The sequence below is a fragment of the Elaeis guineensis genome, chromosome 16, assembly GCF_000442705.2.
Source record: "Elaeis guineensis isolate ETL-2024a chromosome 16, EG11, whole genome shotgun sequence".
In the NCBI taxonomy this organism is placed as follows: Eukaryota; Viridiplantae; Streptophyta; class Magnoliopsida; order Arecales; family Arecaceae; genus Elaeis; species Elaeis guineensis.
The window spans coordinates 33,038,415-33,059,704 of NC_026008.2; the positions used below are offsets into that span (position 1 = coordinate 33,038,415).

General features: G+C 39.1%; 1 protein-coding gene across 5 annotated transcripts; it reads right to left on the minus strand.

Moving 5' to 3' along the window:
- Positions 1-7,727: 7,727 nt before the first annotated feature.
- Positions 7,728-14,301, minus strand: LOC105059411 (protein IQ-DOMAIN 32). Of its 5 annotated transcripts, none has more exons than XM_010942698.4 (7): positions 14,028-14,299; positions 12,378-12,716; positions 12,073-12,291; positions 11,373-11,453; positions 10,962-11,265; positions 9,555-10,670; positions 7,728-8,073 (listed from the first exon to the last, which is right to left on the minus strand). In XM_010942698.4, exons 1-7 carry the CDS (start codon positions 14,118-14,120, stop codon positions 8,054-8,056), a joined length of 2,172 nt encoding a protein of 723 aa, XP_010941000.1. In that variant the 5' UTR covers positions 14,121-14,299; the 3' UTR covers positions 7,728-8,053. The 5 variants fall into 5 exon arrangements, with proteins under 5 accessions (XP_010941000.1, XP_010940999.1, XP_010940998.1 ...); XM_010942697.4 differs by having other exon boundaries at positions 9,555-10,673; XM_010942696.4 differs by having other exon boundaries at positions 9,555-9,893; positions 10,008-11,265.
- Between the last annotated feature and the right edge of the window lie 6,989 nt (positions 14,302-21,290).

Here is a 21,290-nt window from a genome sequence, read left to right on the forward strand (position 1 = left end):
TTTAGTATGCATTATTTGACAGTAGTAGGAGGTGCTTATTTGATGTGATCCTTTTTATTTAGATAAGCAAATGCAGGCTGAATGATATAATCATAGACATTTAGACGTTTGCTGTTGTGAGATCTGCAGCAGGACAAATATAAAAAGAAAAGGGTTTAAAAGGAACAAGCATAAGAGCAGCTGCAAGTATCATGGAGAGGAAAGTGGAGAAAGCAATGTTCAGAAAGTTGGTTTAGTTTCAGTTTCAACTGGACCCATTGAGTTTAATTTTGATTTCTTCTGTGATTTGGAGTATCAGTCTGAGTTCTGGAGTTTTGGTCAAAAAAAAAGTCAGGAATGTATAAGAAAATTATAAAAAAATAAAGCAAGCCATAAAAACATACAAAATTCTGGGGTATTCTGTAATGCTTATAATCACTAGATGCATGCTTGCAATGTTTTGAGCTGAAAGATTGATATTATAATAACTAAAACCATGTTAAAAACCAACAAAAATGCTAAAAAGATCCATGTGAACATCATTTCAAAGTTTAATATATGATTCAGTTGTGTGATAAAATCTTAATTATTATGCATAATAATGTGAATATTTTTAAAAAAATAAAATGTAAAAAAAGAAAAGATAACACCAGACATTAACATGGACTTGATAATGATGATTTCTGTCACATTAGATTCTAAGAAAATTTAGAGTTTGGACTTCTATTCCCCCATGTTGTTTGAATTCTTTGGCCTTTCCAAGCAAAATTTGTTAGGCATCCTGGCTTAAGGAAGCAAGGTAATCACCTGAGATCTTCTTCTTCTTCTTGGAAGTGGTTGCTGTGGATTCGCTTTCTGTGACTTAAAAGTAACCCATCAAAATAAATTTGAAGAGGAAGAAACTCTCACAATGTGAATGGTACATCAAATTTTGGAGGATGAATTTGTTTGAGCAGCAATAATGATTTCATGAAAATTTCCAGTTGGTGAGAAGTGACATAGTAAATTTTATTAGTTTGAAAGTAAAGATGGAATTGCTAGTGAGTACTTGCTCACGGATGAGGAATTCTACTATGTGAGTCAAATCTCTCTTTTGAACTCAGAAAAGTTGAACAAGAACTTAGAATCAACAATAATTTCCTAAATGTACTTAAAGAAATGAAGAAATTTATACTAAAACGATACTAAATACAAATAATGAATAAAAATCTTTTCCAGACTTGCTTCAGCCAAACTGTCTGAGACCAACGAAACTGGAAGAATATGACCAAGCTGCAGGTTAGTTTCAGCTTGATCTTGGCCAAAACTGATCAATATTGTCTGAAAACCAATTGATTTTAGGTGAAACTCAAAACAAAGGAAGTAAGCAAGATTACATTTTCTTTACCATAGAATCTTTAAATGAGAAAATAAGTTGGAGAATGTAGTCAGCGGGGGAATTTTATGTTGCTTAGGAAGTTAACTGAGAACAAGTTTCGAGGCATGGTGCAGAAATGTTAGACACAACTTTAGTGATCCTTTGTCGCAGTATCTACTATAGAAAAAAAAAAAAAAAAAGAAGAAAAGATCTGCTAAAATTTACTGGGGTCTGTTGAAATTTTTATAGCATATGACGTACAACTTGGCTGTTGGATTTCCTCTAAGTCTGCTGTGAGACATGAGTTTCTTAAATGTCCAATTTCATCCCAAGAATTGATAATGCTGTCTTGAGATACTGTAAGCAAATTTTTCCATTGATCTGGGGTCTTGTGGTTTTTGAAGGACAACCTGATTAAAGCTATTTGCAACAGATTTGACTTGGTTGAATTGTGATTTCGCTTTCTGACTTTCCACCAGAAATGTTATTTGGGCTCGCCTTTCTGTATTCAGGATCTCCATCCATGAATCTACTGCCGTTGAAGAAACTTTAATGAACACTAATCCCTGTTGAACGGTAGAGGTAGTTCTGTTCCTTCTTTTCTTTTAGGCGGGGAAGCACAAGGGCGATATTTCTCAGATCAATTTATTTGTTGTTTAGGCTCTTTCCATCTGGTACAATACCATGGAAATGTATTTCATCTAGGAATGTCAATCCACGCTCTTTTCATAATTTCGATATCAAGTTAAACTTTCATCTTATTAGTTAGGGAACCTCCTGGATTTTTCTAGGTCGTTCCTATTGCTGAGCATTGAACATTGACAATCAAGTGATGGAGCTTAAAGTATTTCTGAGGCTACTTGCATTTCATTTTGCTTGGTGAAGCCTCTCTGTAGCGCTCTTAGAGATTGGAGTAATGATGCTTCAATGTGAAGCATACCAATTTAATACACCTAACTTCATCTGGGATCTGCTGATCTGGCTGTCAGATTAACAGGTTCACTTTCCTCTTACCTTCAAGTTTCACCTACCAAGTAGTCTGATGATGGTTGAAATTTTATCTGGGTTTTGAACAGTCTGCTGCAGGTTGACCGAAAAACAGTCTGCTGCACAGAGAAATGGTGTTTGGATTTTGGGAACATACGTGATCTTTTTGCACTTGTTCTAAAAGGTGGCCCCCAAGTTTCTTGTTGGAATCATCCGTGCGCATTTTTTGATTCATCCTCTTCATATCTGAAACATTTTGAATGCAGTTTATATTTTGGAATCATCAGGTACTTGCTGGTATCAATCTGTCAGAAAGATGTATCCTTTCGGGAAAAAGCAATATTTTTTTTTTCCACATATCGCATTCTACAAAAGTTTGGATCATAACATTAGCTTCTGCTATTTTTTGAAAACTGTCTATTTGTATATGACCGGATATGGAGCAGATGCATGATCGGATGAGCTAGTAATTTTTGTGCCATACATTCCTTTAGTTCGGATTCCAGATAGATAGATCGATTGGATCATGGGCTGTATAGAGACTGTGTGGAGATCCTGAGTTTTGCCATTCTGATCAATGGCTATCCATTCTGATCAATGGCTATCCAATGAAGTTCTTCCACTCGACGGATGATTTTCGTCAAGAGTAATCTCTCTTCTTCTATTTGTTTATTTTATGTGTTGATGCTTTATTTCGTGCTCCTCGAGTGGCAGTTTAGAAGGCAGAGCTGAAGCCCTACTGGCCTGCCCTAGGGATGCAGTCGCTCTCGCATCTTCTCTTTACAGATGATTGTTTACTTATTGATCGTACATCAGTACAAAATGCTTGAGATCTACTATCGGATATTTGGCCAGCACATGAATTTGCAGAAATCTACTATCATCTTTAGCCCCAGGATGAAGTTTCAGATGAAGCGAGCAATTCAAGATAGGTTGGGGATTCCTGAGCATACTGGGACTCTGACCTACCTTGGGTTCCCTATATGGGGCAGAGACTTCGGAGGGCTGACTGTAAGCCCATGGAGCAACGGATCTGAGAGCGACTAGAGGGCTGGCAAGCTCATACCTTTTCTATGATGGGAGGAGGATTACTCTCGTGAGATCTATCCTGAGTTCTATTCTAGTGTATCTTATGGCAAACACTCTTGTTCGATGCTCTTGCCTCATAGACCTCGAGCAGCAATTTCGAAACTTTCTCTGGGGTTCCAGACATAATGGTCATGGGCTTCACCTCCTGGTCCGGAAGATTGTTTGCCAGCCGATATGAGATGGGGGGCTGGATATTTAGTCTCTGCTGGTTAGGAGGAAAGCTATGATTGCCAGACATGCTACCAGATTTCTCATCCAGCCCAACTGCTTGTGGAGCAGAGTGATGAGGATTTGATATGGTGTCTGGAGGCAGGGATCCTAGATTTGGATTGAGAGTAGCTGCTCCTCTATCTAGAGGGAGATATGTATCCACGCCCCTGCAGTGATGACCCACGTTACTTAGATGGCTGATTGGTGATAAGATTTCGATTGATATGAGCCAAGATGCTTGGATCTCTAGCCTCCCCCTATCTCACAAGCCAACCTATGTCAGCACAGAGGTGGGTGATGACTTGCGGGTTCGTGAGTTGATCACTGTCGACGGTAAGGGCTGGAGGGCTCAGGACGTCATCCGTCTCTTTGGTGGTCAGGTTGCTAATTTGATCCTTGCTATTTCTATTCCCATACATCAGAGTCGAGATTTAAGAGTGTGGGGCCGATCATGCTGCTCCAAGGCCCTTATCAAAGACTTGTTGCGATGTGCAGACCTACTCCTGAGTGGAGGATTGAGACTGCTTGGATCTGGCGAGTGGCGGCCCATTCCAGGGTTAGACTCTTCTTTTGAAAGGTTGCTTGGGATCAGCTTCCGACTCAGGCACTTCTTAGAGACAAAGGCATGGACCTACTGCTTGCTTACCCGATGTGTGGATTGAAGGATGAGATGATTGAGCATGCCTTGTTTTGATGTCTGCGAGCATGCTTGATCTGAGAAATGGTAGGAGGGCAGCCTTGGGAGCTTTGAGCAACTCCTGGCTTTCCCCATTTTTGGAAATGATCCATCAATGCACGACGAAGGGCCAGGCTATTGGTGATAGGATGGCATAAATCGCTTGGCTGTCTAGAAATACTTTAGTCTTCGACGTAGAGATTGTGCTTGTGCATCGGATGTTGGAGAGAGCTTATTTCCTTGCTGAGGAGTACTATCGGTTTGATGCTGCTAGATAGTCCCTTCCCACTCCAAGTCTCTGGGTCTCCCCTGCTGCGCATGCAGCGATTCGGAGGGTTCTTTTCATCGCTTGGGAGCCTCCCTCGGGGTTTATCAAGATCAATTTTGATGGCAGTATTAAAGATGATAGAGATAGTGTGGGCTATGTTATCCGGGGTCTAAATGATAGATTTCTGACTGCTGGGGTTTCACATCTATTTGAGCCGTCGGTCTCAGGAGCAGAGCTCCAAGCAGCCTGGGCGGACATCACCTGCATACGATAGGACCTGCATATGGAGAGCATCTTCATGGAGGATGACTCTGCTATAGTTATTGGCTGAGTCAGGGATGACATGAAGCGATTGGAAGCTCACCTGCTGCTCCATGATATCTAGAAGTCCCTCTATCATTTTTCTATAATAGCTGTTCGATATGTCTATCGAAAGGTGAATAAAGTCGGAGATTGGATAGTTTCGTTCGTTGCCGATCATACCAGAGACTGATCCTAGAGCCATGGAGATGTGTGTCCATAGGCACTTCGTGGTATTTTGCACTTTAACTTTTTGGACCATACTCATACTAAAATGGTGTGATCGCCCGTTTGTACAAAAAAAAAACTATCTACCAAAAAAAGAGTCTAGGTTAAGCTTCCATATTGCATGCACCAGGTGCAATCGGACCACGTCAAATCCCACAATGTATAATACACCATGCTATCCCTTGTATTTCACCAATTTTCGATTGTGCGCTATCCACTGTGCATATACTTTGGGATTTGCCCTGGTTCAATAATTTTTCCTAAGTTAAACCATATCCACTACCCCATGAAAGATCATCCAGCTTACATTTTGATCTATTTCTCTACTCATAGTGTTGGCATCCACATGACTAGCAACATGGAAATCGCTCATGTTTACTTTGCTTATTATGGAAGCATAACATGCATGATTTATGATTTTAATCTCTCTATTACAAGACTTACAGTCTTGCATAGTTTTTCTTCATGCTCTATTTACTATTTTTTTGAGGGGTGCTTAAAAGCTATAATGTAGGCAAAGTATTTTCAAAATTGTGTGAAACATCATAACATCAAATGATATGGCTTGCGGGATATTGGAGTAAAATAAAAAAAAAATTCAAAAATATTAGCAATAAAATTTCTTATCTCAAAGTTTGTAAGGATTAAAGTTCCTTTCAAACTATCTTGTAAGATATGTTGCTCCCGCAAATACGTCGTATTAGCATTAGTATATTAAAAATCAAAAAAAAAAATCAAGATATTATTCTATTTTCTTTTTTACCTATTAATATTTTATTTATTTGAATGCGAGATTTTATAATATAAAGATACTCAATTAGATATAAGTTGCACAGTATTAATAACTTTTGATTTAAAAATTCAGGATACCATACTTGAAACTTTATTAGAGCAGTTTCAATATTATTTTCTTTTAACTATTTTCTTATTAAATCAACTATTTTATAATTACTTAGAATTAATATATTCATGTAATCTATCTTTGAATTGATTCAGGATATATCTCACATATTCAATACAAGGATGCGATAAAAAAACAGAGGTTTGACATCGGAGGCAGACGTGGGCGAAGGTTCGTCAATGATTAGTCTGTCCCAGCCCAAGTTAAGTATAAATAGACGGAGAGAATTCCTCAGATCCTACCCTCGACAAAAAGTCCAATGGGTTGGGACTCCATGAGATCTAATCGAAAATCAGTGTGTTCGTTGAAGTCATAAAAAAGAGATGTTTCTCTTCTCACCTCAGATCAAGAGGAAAGGTAGCTTGTCAAGCTGGCCTATATATTATCAAAATATTAGCTGTCTTTTAACCGGCTGTTCTTCTTTGTCAACGCTACTAAGGACCTCTAAATAAAAGAGAGGTTATCTCCAAATGATGTTAAACATCAAATGAAAAGATACAAGTGAAGATAGATTCACCTTCAAGTGACATAAGTGAAGATAGTTTCATCAAAAGAAAAAAAATATATATATAAGTGAAGATAGGAGAATACTAAAATCTGAATGCCGAGTGAAAAAGTTGCAATTGGTTTATGGAAAGTAAAATTGAGATGTTGCAGAAGAAAGAAAAATAAAATATCTAAAATAGAAAATTATGGAGTAAACATGTTAAAATTATAGAGATTTTCATTTTTATTATGGTTATAAAGGTTTTGACTTTTGATTGTCTGATTTTGATAATTATGATGTTTATTTTAATCTAATAATCTAAAGTTGATAAATACAAGTGTAAAAAAAATTGCAAATTTGTTGTTCATGCACATGAAACTATCCCTAAAGGCTATCTTGTGCTAATTATATTGTAAAACCTATATTTACAATAAGAAAAAGAAATATAAGTAATATCTTTTTTACAAGTTAAGTAGGAGGCAAACTCGTAATACCATATATGTTGCATATCCAACTTTAGTTAATTAGTAACATAACTATTTGATTTTTGTCTTTTTCGGAGCGAGGAGAAAATATTAGAGGGAAGATTCCCTCGATTTCACCTACTAATTGCTCCATTCCTAAACATCATCGCTCTATTCCCTACTGCTAATTTGTGTTAACATGGCCTTCTGGAAACGGGAATGCACCGATCATTTTGCCACTAATCCATACAGAAAATACTGACACATTAACGGGCACTTTACAATGTTTATTGGTTAGAAATATTTCTTGATGCCACTTTGCCTATCCAAATTGCCTGCACTGGATCAAGCCCTTCAGATCTTGCAAAAACTTTGAGAAGTCCTTATCACTGAGGTACTCCACTGAGTCCTGAATCACTGCTTCTCTGACCCCTCAAAGAGAAATGGTATGTGGTGAGAGGCCGAGGAAAGGATCAATTCAACAAGTCCACTTCTCGCCCCACATATTGGCTTCATTCCTATTTAACAAGAGAAAAATTCTCAACACGATGTCTAAAGCTGAGAATAACTACCAAAACATTACTCAGACTTCCATTATTACAATCCTAATCTGGATCGGAAAAAGATATTAAACTACTCCAACATCAACCATCCACATTGATGGGTTTCAGAAAAGAGAAACATAAATAAACAACATTCTTCTGGTAGATTGGCACCTTAAGACATTGTCTTGAAGATGGTTTGATCCCTGCCTTGATCCTGCCTGATCTGACAATATTAATGACAAAAGGCGGTTTCGATTTATTACAATCAAAACCCAAAGCTTTGCATGCAAATAAACACATCAGGCTGGTCCTATAGAAGCACAAACTACTCCCCGGAACCCAGCCAGATATCACAAAAGACACGTGCCAACATAGTAAACAATGGGCAGAAGCTTATGTTAAACAATAATGTACATCATGTAATCTTGATCTGCTCCTTGCCCATTTCTCACACCATTCACACAATATGCCAATAACAAAAGCACAAGATGTATCGAATACATGACTGAATCCATAATATTTTTAGGATGAGTTCAGATCATATGTTGCTCAGAAGGCTTGGTCACCTTTGCCATCTCCTCTCTGAAAACAGAAATTTCAAGGTATGAGACAATGATAAGGACAAGCAAAGAGGGTAGTTATTATTACAGGTTAATAGCAAAATTACAGCTTAAGAACATGTTCACTCAAGGAATGCCCAAAATCATGATGAACAAAATCGACGAATTTGAACTTATGTACCATATCAAAAAGAGGTTTTGGAATTTCAAAAAAGGTGTCAATTTGTTATTTTTATATATAACATGTAATTTAGCTTTTATTATTATCACAGAAAGGTACAACTAAGTGAACACTGAAAACAGCACACCATATTTTATATATGCTTTCATCTTTCTAACATTCACCACATGTATTCTTTGTTTTTCCCCCTTTCCCAATCTTATCAATCCTCCTAAAATTTCAGTTTTTTATATTGCTCATATTTCATGGTCGCCCATCTAGCTTGGTTGGTAGAGCGCAAGGCTCTTAACCTTGTGGTCATGGGTTCCAGCCTAATGGTGGGCATTATCTTATTTATTTTTTATTTTATTTATTTTGTTTTATTGGAACATTCAGGTCTAGCGTATACAGCTCTTCTTTTTCCATCAGGAATAAATGGATAACTAAATTTAAGAAGTAATAATTAATATTCATATGTCATTTATTGTTTGTTTTCTCAACCATGGCTATTTGCTAGTCCATAGAAAGCGCATGTTTGTCCAAACCTGATTAATATTTAGAAAATTCTTATATCATAATCTTATAATAGCAGGATGCTTGATTCACGTAGGATGAATTTGAACATTAGGATTGTTTATGCAACTACAACTTTGGATGATGCAGAATGTTTGGATTTACTCCTTAATGCACTGCACTTTCAGCTGCCATGGTAGCGCCAAAAGCTGAAAACAAGTTCTGTAACTTGCAATTTCCTCACCTTATGTGTTAAAGTTGGCATCGACAATGCCATTTCAACTGTCAGCAAACTGAACCACAGAAGTATTATAGGACAACTATTTGATTTCACTTAAATCCGGTGCTCCTAATCTGGTGTGAGTGACCACAAATGTTATAAATAAAAAATCAATATTGTTGTTTTATGATTATGAATTTTAAAGTCCAAAGCGACATATTTTGCAAATTAACATCTGAAGCTTTGCCTATTCAGCGATTTTACAAACAAGTTTAATGAAAGTCTATCCAGCTGTGATTGGACTACAAGAGATGACACATGAGATAAGATCTATTTCAGCTATAAGATCATAGTACCACTAGCAGAACGTAATGCCAAACAAAAAACATAAGATTAAGATTGTACATGTTAAAAGAGTTAGGTTAATCAGCATCCATAATGGTTAATGGATGTTTACCAATTAGAATGATCCCATCAAACAATTCATGACAAGGCATTAGACTAGATTGGCATTAAGCACCAGATAAACATAACTTAGTTGGATTAGCAACCTAAAGAAATCAAGTATCTGCAGTGCATGATAGAAGTGTATGGAATATTGACAACTTACCCGCAGAATTGTGAGGAGAATGAGTGGCATTGCCCTTTGAATTCTGTTGTGCTTGTGATGTTGACCTCTGCATGCGTGGGGAGGAACCTTCTTTGCCATTTTCGATAGGTAAGGAATGTCTTTTCTTCATGTGATTATCATGCACATCAGGGCTTAATTTTGGAGAAATACTCGCATAGGCCTTGGCCCTTGCTGACTCGGTGGCTTGCATGTAACTTGGAAGGGAATTGCTACTGCTGATCCTGTGTTCATGATCAACATGATCTGGTTTAGCCATCCCCAATGAGTTCCGCCTCTTTGCATTCTTTGAATCCCTTGTCAAATGTTCAGTCCTTCCACCTGAATCATTGTTTGGATTAGATGGTGAACTCTTGCCTGCCAATTGAGACCTTTGCTTTTGAATAGGCATATTATCATTGTTTTTGCTCTTTTTAACATTTACAGATATCTTACTTGATGGTGTTCCGTGTGACTCGGTGACTGTTGTACGGCTTTTGGAGGTTCCTTCCAGTGATAACCGAATATGTGAATCTACAGAATTTCCCAGTTGAGTCAGCATATCTGATGTGGTTGGCTCAGCTGGCCGTTGTCCCACCTGGACTACATCATCAGCAGCAGCTGAGTTGAGTAGATTTCCAGCACTTTCCTCTAGTTGTTGTGGCTGAAGGACCACCGAATCAAAGGACTTCTTTCCTTCAGACTTCATTTTAATAAGATTAAGATCAGTATCAGCATCACCACTGACATCATAGTGCCCTTTCTCCAAAGCTCCAATTTCTAGGACAATTTCCCCACCCTCAGTTTCAGATCTGTCGGGTGAGTCAAGTATGGAGGAGATAGAAATTTCAGTGCTGCATTCTGATGCAGCAATTTGAACTCTTCGATTGCAAGATACACTGTTCTCTGTAAAGCTTATGTCCTTACTCTCTTTTGAAGCATCTACCTGAAAACAATAGCTATTTAAGTTTGACTTGGCTGTGGCATCTTGATAAGAAGAATTACTACAATTGCTGATAGAAGAGCACGAGGTCAGCGCTTCAAATGTTGACTGTGCAGCAGTAAATGCTGGATTGAATGGTTTTCTCAGCCCCTGTACAAGCTTCTTTCCTTCAGTTCCTACTGGTTCAAAAAATGCACTTTTAGAAGAATTCTTCAGGCTATTGCAGTCAAAATCAAGCTTCTCAGAAACATCATCAAGTACTATTTTTTCAGCTGAATTTGATTTCAAATGCTTTTGACTTGAGAGAGAATCTGTAATTGTTTCATTAACATTTTCAACCTTCATATGATTCTCTTGTGTAATATCCCAAGCCTCATTTCTGAACTGAGGGTTTTCCTGGTCATCATTAACTAATGAAATTGAGAAATTATTTAGAACAGATACTGGAGCCTCAAACTTCAACGTACCAGAATTTTTAGCTGTTACAACCCCTTTGCCATTAGCTAGCACCCTTATTTCCTCTGAAGCAAACTCTGCATCAGATGACATAAAGACTGCAGTTGGGACCTCTTTTCTTGCTTCATAATCAACCAACTCCGTGTTTTCTTCTTGTCCTTGACAACCCTGATTCAACTTTTTCTCAAGTTGCTGCCCTATATCTGATGAAGTTACGGCCATCCACCTCTCCAACCATTTCCATGTTGAATCATCAGATTTTGAAGTATCACATTTTATGCAAATGGGTTTTTTCTTTGGTGTAGCCTCCAAAAGCTTGATAAAATGGAAACATGTAAATTAACTTTAAAGAAAAACAGATTAAGATTACAAACCACTGTTTACAGCATAGTGAACTCGTAAAAAAGATAGATTGCTCATACCTGACGAGCAAATCCATTTGAAAGGAGTATCTTAGTTGAGGAATATGTTTTGTTTGGTTTTATGCAAGAATTTTCCTTCTCCTGAACCCAGAAAATATCAATATGGTAAGACATAAAACAACAGATATAATGCTTTACAAGAAGAAAAAAGCATTTTTATAGCATACGATGACAAATACTGGACAATGTTTAGGCAATAACTCAGTTTCTTGATAAATACAAATACTACTTTAAGCCCCCCCTCCACCCTCTTCTGAAAATGCAATCACAAATTGATCCTCCAATGAAAGTTGAATAGGCCAGAGTTATTTATGACCAATTGCAAGAGAGATGAATATATATGGCAGCTTCAAAAGGCAACATAGCAACAAAAGATATAAAAGTAACAAAATTATCCAAATCCCAATCACAGTCAGCCATAACACATTTGCTAATAATGTAATGGTAGAGTCAGAACAGAGTCACCTGACTTACAGGGTGAGTCCTGCCCAGATCAAGAGTTGCATCGGCTAAGATTTTTGATTGTCATCTAAGGCTAGAAAGAGGCTGCTCATAAATTCTTATGATAGAATAATGGAATCTTTGTTGTTATTTAGAACATAATTATTTAAAAATGGTGAAATAAAGTATTTTATGCATCCCCCAAGGTCATTTTGCTATACGATGTGAATCAATGATTAGTGAAGAAAAAGGCCGTTACCAATAGTCTTGATCTCTTGGCATGTACCTGGAGCTTATTCTCTTGTGCGGCTAACATCTCAACTAATTGACATTTACGACGAGTTCGCACAAATGCTTGCAATTTTACAATGGATTGGACACAACGCAATGTTCCAATGGCCTGTCTTCTAACCAGATGTCCACGTACAGCAGCTTGCAACTTGACAACACTTTTAAGTTTTTGTAATCCTCTCCTAGCCTAAACATGTTCACAGGAAATCAGAGAAATATAATACAAACCCTTGGAAAATATGCAAGGCAATTGCAAATGAGAAAAGAATATACCAAGTATCCCCGAGTGGCAGCCTGAATGACAATAACAACAGATTCATCAAGGTTGATGTCATTGGCAGTGGAATTTTCATTAGTTGCCAGCGGATTAGCTACTTCAGAATTCACAACAGCAGATGGTAAGGGAAAGGTTTCATTTATTTTTTGGTCTATGGGTTTTTTTCCTGGGATAGAAGAATATATTGGAGAATCAAAGTTATTCGTCGGGACTTCTATGCTTTCCTTGTTATAGCTGACAGACACAGGTTCTGAGACCACACTGTTGCTTAGCACTCTGTGCCTGGCTGATCTCTTTCGGAAACTCCACCGGCGTTTATCTGATGAAGTTTTGCTCTGAGAAAGAATGGATTAAAGTCAGAAAGCTTCTAATCAGTAAATATTAGTAATAAGATAATATGGGACAAGCAATGAAGGAATCGGCCTATCTGAAGCTTCACGTGCTGCCAACTTTTATTAAAACAATGATATAGGAAGAAATCCACGTGCAATTATCAAGTCACATTATTTTTGTATTGGGTTGTCATGACTCTTCTGTCTCTGATGAGGACAAATTATTCACCACTTAGGCAAGTATTAACAAAGTCTTCAATTTATGAAAAGCTTGCAAGATATTCATATAAACTTGTATAAGCTAAAACAATGACCAAACCAGTTCAGTGTTGTGCCGGTTATCTCCCACTATTTTCCGATTCATGCAAAATCCAAGCACCGAAACTCAGATCCATGATGCTGGACAACTTAATCATCTCTCTCTCTCTCTCTCTCTCTCTCTCTCTCTCTCTCTCTCTCTCTCATTTTTCTTAGTAAATAATTAAGATCAACTGTCACAGTCCTGCTCAATCAACACATTATTGCCCACCTGTGCCTGCAGCTGCCAACAAGCCCCTACATCTGATCCATCAGGTTTAAGGAGCATCTCTTAAATTGGCCGATCCATCGAAGATTACAAAACACAGTTGTTTGCTATATTAAAGTTTTGGATCAAGTTAAAATCCTAACATCAAAATCAATTCTTTTCTCCCATTTTATTTTTTTTTAAAAATAATCACACACCTAATTTTGGCCATTTCCACAGACCCCTGGTTTTCTCTCTTTCAGATCCAAACGAACAGAATATCCACTTAAGCAGCACCAACATTTAATCATGGAAAACATGCCCAAGTAACCCATTTCCCAAATCAATGCATTCCAGCGCCCCAATCAATTCCCAGTCCTCCACCCAAAGGGCATTACTCCCAGCAGAGAGCAAAATCAACACTTCGAAACGAACAGTGTGGTTCCCAATGCATCTCAGTAGCAACTCCCAATAGAACCAAACCATCGCAAGTTAAAGGAGGGAGGAAAAAAAAGGACAAAAATGGCATTTTTCCGAGACCTCTTCACCTTTTTTGAGCACCAGCATCCGTGGATCTGGTAACTATCCAAAACAAACCCAAGCCAGTAAAAAGATCAAACTTTACCCAAACTCCACCACAGTTCCAACTCAACCGCAACCAAACCTACCACCCTACACTCATAACCTCATCTAAACCTCCACCACATTCACAACTAAAAGAACAAGAAACAAGCTTTAACCCCCCAATCAAGCGGGAATGCACAACACAACAAAGAAAAGAAGAGACCGAGACAAAGAGAAGCAAATACCTCGGCCATCGAAATATCGTCGTCGTCATCATTCACATCCCCGCCGCCATTGCAAGCAATCATCTTCAAGCAGGATCTCTTCGATCTCCCCATCGCCCCCTCCGACGATTTTTTCAGGAATTCTTCCCCTTTTTCTCTAGGTTTTTGGAGAGGGAAGGTCTTCTCCTCGGTTTCGCAGTAGCGTTCCGCTGCCGGCCATGCCGCTCTACATTATTTATTTTTGGGGGGAGCTCGAAATTGTCAGATTTTTTGGGGAAAAAAGGACTGGGTTTTAAATCGGATTTAATTCGGGGACTGGCGTCCACTATTCATTCGCGCGGTCTCTTCCCAACAAAACTTGCCAACAAAGGAAAGAAAGGTCCGTTTCCATTACGATTCGGTCGGTCGCCAATGTGGTACGGGGATGGATATGGTAAGCTTACTGCGGTGCTGAGATCCAATTTTCATATTTCGTGTGGATGAGGCGATCCCAACGGCTACCGTCATGAGATTCGGAAGAAACCGCCCCTAGATACAGGCAGCCGGCCGTATATTATTTCGTTGCGTTTCGGGTTGGTACGTACGTAGTAGACTCTACCTTAGAGGCATGGCCAAATTTAAAAATGAGCGGTTACCATGCACAGCCTGGTGGAGAATAAGTAACAGCCCCTTTATAACCACGTGAAATATTTCTCAAGATATTCATATATAATAATATAAATTCAAATATTCTAATAAATTCAAAAAAATTATAATTTGAGTAATAAGGTTGTAATAATATATATGTTGATAATCCTAGAAAGATATTTTGTGTATCATGATGGATATATAGTAGATCAGTTCTGTGACAAATCATATAGATAAAACAGATATTAAAATCATTAATGAACTATCAATTCATCCTATACTCCATACAAAACTTTAGAGCCTAGTGCTTATTCTAATATATAAATTAATTAAAATAGAAATACAGTTAAAGTTATAATTTATATTTAAAATTTTTCTAACCTATGCCCAAAGGGTACATGATAAGGGGCATTAACAATCCACCAAACTAGATGGGTTTTATTTGAATAATAAAGAGATAATTAATAATTTTTTTATGATAAAATTATCTTTTTTATCTTTGTTGGCGCTAAAAGTTATTTTTGACTAAAACATAAAGGGATAATGTAACTTTTCATTGAGACATCTTTTTCTATTCAATATAAGTCTTAATTCTTTTTTGTATCTTAATTTTTTTCTCCTTATTTTATCATTTTTTTCTTGATTTGATTGCTCCAATTTGCTCATTATTTTTAAACAATTTTAAAATGACAATAGTTCTTCATCTACGAAGATTGGATCACATCAATTGGAAAAGATTGAATAGTTCTTTTTTGTTACAAAATCATAACTCTTAGACTAAAATTTATGAAAATAATTTATATTGTATATAGTTTATTTTCATTATCTTCATATTGAAAATATTTTTTTTATTTTATTATTATATATATATATATATTTATTTTAATATATTTATAATGTAAATAATATAAAATAGATGAAGAATTTTTTCAAAATGATCTTGGTTAAAGATCAAGGCCATGTAAAGCACGCAATCAAAATAATTTTTAGCGTCAAGAGATAAAAAGAATAGTTTTGTTATAGGATAATTGTTATTATGATAAAAAATAGAAAATTAAAACAGTGAACTAAAATAATTATGGCTGTCGTTTCACTGCTTTTGTTTGCTTTTTATTATTCTTTTGCAGCAACGAAATTAATTATGCCTTCTCAGCTTAAAACGGTCAAAATTTCTAGGACAAAAGATACAGTTAATGGCTGCCGTTATTTGCTACATATCGGTGATTAACGGTCGATGAGGATCGTCGTGGGAGGATAAACGGCGTTATTAAGAGTACGGGATAAGAGACCCCACCTTTCATGTGAGCTGTGACGCAGGCGAGAAGGGGACCAACCTCAGATGTCGCCGCACATACTCTTCCGGAACAACGTTGTTACGACAAGCAGTCCCTCAATTTCACAATCATGGAGGCAGGGATTGCGCCCAAAGCTCCAATGTTCACTAAATGCAACGGTTCCCGCGGAACAGCTGAAACGAGCTCATGATGGGCATGCACGGTGTGGGCCGCGAGCAACGAGGGCTGTCAGAAGGTCGATGGGGCAGCGGCCGTTAGGGATTCACGCCACGTGTCAGCATGCCATCGGCTATGATCCGTGACGCGTGCTTGCGGCACGTGCAAGGAAAGCGTGTGTGGAGACCGCGCCTGCCGTTGTTAATTGTCCCAACGATGTGGGAGCCTGTGATCGCATCCCATGATACTGTGACCGTTGGATGTGAAACGGGAATACAAAATTAAACATTATAATCTTGTTAAGACAGTTTGGGGACAGAGGCTATTTCACCGGTTTTTTCTTAATGAAGGCTTGAGATATGGATTGAGATTTGGAAGCTTGGATGGGTTGTCTTTCATGAGAAGATTATAATTGGTAAGATGTTTGGGAGAGCCTTTGTCACGAAGATGGGGGGCAATGGCAGCCAACCCCATGTTGCTTATGATGGAAAAAAGAGACCTAGAATGCAGGATATAAAAATCTCTCTACTTAGAGGATCGCAATGTGTGTGTAGGGGCGAGAGCACTTCTAAGTTTCTTAAGATCAACTTTGATGGTGATATAGAATTTATAATTTGAAACTAGAAATTGAATAGAAGAATGCTGTCTATATGAAGTTACTGATTTACTATCCCTCTTGCATATATGAAAGGAGTTTAGGAAGGCTTGGTTTATACAGTCATGGTCTTAAAGACTCCTAATATAATTCTCGAGGGGGACTCGACGGTGTTTATTAATTAGTTATTAAATCAGTACACTTATGCGGAGGATTTCCACCCTATCGCAGGGGACATGAAGATGATAATTAGCACCTACAATCTTTCAAGATTATTTATATTTACAAAAAGGCAAATAATGCAAAAGATTCGATGGTTTTTTATATTGCGAGGCACTTAGGTTCAATCATTTGGGATTTGAGCCAAGAAGTACTTACTCAACTGAGAGATGTTCCATGCAGATGTTAGGGGCTGTATTTATTCTATGGCTATTCTAAGGCCAGATGATCATGCCATCTTACCAAAAATAAAAAATAAAGGTGAAAAATGAAATGAAATGAAATGAAAAAATAACTCCAAAGTCTCAGCATGTAGAACTTTGAGTACAGGAGGTTCCCCTAAGGCGAAGGAAGTTTGGTTGCTATATTATGTCATATGAACATTATTAAACTTTTTTTCTTTTCCAACAAGCGATGACTTATTGCCTTCGCTGGAAAATTCCTAAAGATCATGTATGTGTGGCTGGAAAAAGGGCCACTGTCTCCCAAGTCTAACAAACTGTTGATTACATTACATGAAGTTTGCACACACTGCAAGAATTTGATGCATAAAAGAGAGATCATATAAACTGTAACTCAGATTATCAAAACTAAAGAGTGACATTAAAATGAGGAAGTTTAACAAGAATACACAATATTATAGGATGCAGGAGTGAGATGAACATGAAATCTTGAGCTATTAAACATCTAGCCAAAAGTATCAAGCAAGAAACAAAAGTTTACAGGGATATGGTAGTTTAAGGACCTACTGATGTGCTAAACCTCTACCCTTGCAAAATTTTTGCAGGCAATGCATGGATACAAGCTGATCAATTAGTTTTAGCTCAACTCAACCTCAATTATGATCGATATGTTATTGCAAGTTAAGATGCATATCCAGCTCTATCAAATAACTATTAGTGTTCAGTACCTAGATCTTTTAATTATTTTGTCAGCTCTATGCAAATCTATCTGAGCCTAACCTGGCAGTCAACTCTGCCACTACCACATATATGTATATCCACTACCCATCTGAAGTTCTTGTCTCAGTTTGGGGAGCATAACTGACCCACTTTTAGATGCGAGTTAGGTCTCCATGCATGATCAAGTCACAGCATGCCCACTAATTCCTCTTTTTCTAATAAAACTCTGAGCTGTTTACATTCAATATGTACAGTAATGTGAGGTATAGGTTAGTACATGACACCACAATGCAGTTTTCACAAAGAGGTCTCTTATTCTTGCAGGCACTGGAAGCTGCAGTGGTGATCCATGCGCTGATCTGGGTGTCCTTGTGATTTATTTATTTATTTATTTTTAAGGGACATGTGCTGATCTGAAAGTCAAGGTACAGCTTTGACCCCTCATAGTACCATGTCGGCCGGCAAGATCATTGGAAATTTGTACTATATAGCATTGGTTCATCGACCCTGATTTTCCTACCTGGAAATAATCCAGAGTGTCAAATAATCTTTTCTTTTGGAAACGGTCCCAGTTCAAGACTCAGGACTCGTTTGGTTTGCATGAAGTGAACGGTGGAAAATATGGTCGGGAGCCGATGCCCTATGCCTCGATCGGACATGTGTGAATCGCCATCTGATCCAATTGGCAACCCGATTGGCACCGAGATGACGTACTCATATGAAGAATAAAAATCTCTCTGATCTGGTGGGAAAGATCGGATCACTTTGACTGCTCTGTGGTGGGATTTTTTGTGACTCGGATGGATCTAATCCCCGATAAAAATTTATCTGCATCGAACATTCCTCAATGGAAGAGGACCCTCATGGTCACGCCCAGAAGGGATTGTTACGCTGAAAGCTCCTCTCCTTCTATTTTTTTTACTAAAAAAAATTAAAAAATATGATCAATGAAAAAATGAAAAAAAATTTCTTCTTGTTTAATTACAATATTTAAAGAAGAGAAATTAAAATAAAATATTTATATAAAAATATAATTTTTATATTTTATGAAAAAAAATTCATATAGGATATGAATTTTTAGAATTTCTATAGGATGAAAATTTGAGGCATCCTTTTATTTAAAAATATCGTCAACAAAAATCTACCGTTGATATGAGTATTTTTTCCATCACAACACTTCAAACCCTCCTCCACAACAATCTACCACCAACAATATCTTTAACCATCATAATTTTTTTATTTACAAACCATAATAATATATAGAATAGGATAAGCTTTTTCCTCATATAAAGGATGAAATGGATATTTTATACAATTTTTTCAGAAAAGTAAATGTTCAACCAAATATAAATCAAATTGAAGTAAAACACTTTGATTTAGAATCTATGTACGATTAAAAGGCTGAGTTTCTCATTCTATCTCAGCCATTAGTTGAAACGTGGAAAGCAGTGTCATCAGATGCGACTCGAGCTAATCCTAGATGCTAGCTCTTTAACACATTTAACTGTGTTTCCTCTGTCTATATTCTTTGGCACTAGCCATGGTCTTAATGTTATGAGGTTAAAAACCTCTGGTTGATCATGAACTAATGTTTAGATTCATTAATTTGATGCCTTCATGTTTTATGTCTCCACAGTTTGTCACGACAGTGGAGAAGATGAATAAAGATGAATGACATGAGAAGCCATCTCCGAGAGCACAAGCACGCTAATTGCCGCTGTCATTTCTAAGAGCACCACTTTTCTCCCTGCTTGCCTCTATGTCTATCATCATCAGATTGCCCAACACTAGTATAGGTAGTGATCCAGCAAATTATTTCTTGATAGTCCACCTGGATCTCCCTGTAAGGACTGATCATTTTATCAGGAAGCTCTCAAAAGTGAAGATGGCATGGCATGGCGCAGTCATAGCTAAAGGCATCAACTTATCAACTATTGGTTGGTTCATTAGAAATGAATAGAGTTGTCTTTCTTCTTTCTTTTTACCAACTTGATCTGGATTCCTACAAATTACATCTGATGCAATTATCAGAACTCAAATCTGCAGGAAAATGCCACAAACAAGTGGACTTGCAATGCCTTTCTACCAAATGAGCAATGCTGAAGATATGGAGTTTCTCAGTTACTTATTTAACCAATGTAACTTTGAAACAGTTTTTATACCTATGTCCTCATTGGCCCAAGTGCTTGGAGATGATGCAGGTTGTTGGGGAATCCCCACCGACCGACTTACGGTCGAAGGGGCCGACTGGCCGACCGACCGACTGGCCGACCGACCGACTGCCGGAGGGCCCGACCGACCGGAGGGCCCGACCAACTGGACGGCCCGACCGTCCGACCGCCGTACGGCCCGACCGCCCCCGTTGGACGACTCTGACTGGCCGAAAGGCCGACCGATCGTCGGTCGACCGACTGACGGGAACCATCAGCGACTAATAACCGTCCATCCAACGGCCCATCGCCGACTGGGGGTATGTCGGGCGTACCCATCCCGACCGACCGAACCCCGAGGTTCGATGGCCGACTTACATGACGCTCGCCGACCAATGGAGGGGCCCGACACCACTTCGCTGGCTACCGACGTTGGGTCGGTCGGCTCCTCCAATCGTCGTACAGCCGTCAGACGTTGTCAGCTCTGACACGGACATGCGGCACAGTTACCTAGGGGCATTGTCCCGCCCGGGGCCGGGTCAACCCTGGCGATTAGACGGCTACACGGCGACATGACGTTTTCACGGCGGCTCTGACAGTCTACAGTGAGTTGACAGTTCTTCACTTGTCCGTGCCATTAATGACGGCGCCATACCGTGCTCCACTATATAAACCGGGGAAGGCAACAGTGCAAGGGATCGATCCGCCCGTCTCTCCCACATACGCAGGCTCGCTCCTCTCTCTCTCCTCCTCTCTTTCTCAGAGCTCTCTGTCTGCATTTCACTGTTGCCCAGTCACCTCTCTGACTTGACCGTCGGAGGGTCCCTGCCGGAGCCGCCTCCGGTCAGTGCGGACTTTCTTTTGCAGGTGCACGCTTCCCGGCGATCGGGCGACGAGGCGATTGGCCGCAACAGATTGGCGCGCCAGGAAGGGGTACAGCATGACAAAGACAAGAGCTCAACGATCGAGAGTCACTGGGTCGGCCAGGCGCTCTTCCCGTCGGGAAGAGGCCTCCCCGCCCCCACCGGCGGCGGAGCCTAGCTCTCCGCGCCCTGCAGTGACCACGGAGGCACAGATTGCGGCCATCGTACGGCAGATGACCGTACTGACCGACGCAGTCAAAAGCCTCCAGCAGCAACCGGCGGCCCGACCTATGCCTTCCAGGAGCAGCCGCCGACGGCCACGCCGACCCCTGTCGCCTCCATGCGAGCGCTCCCAACAGCGCTCCCACGGAGAGGAGGAGGGGCGACCACGGCGCGACGACCGACGGTCTCAACGGCCCTCCCCTTCCCCGTTGGAACGGGCAAGGAAGGAGAAACGGCCGCGCACGCCGTCGGCCT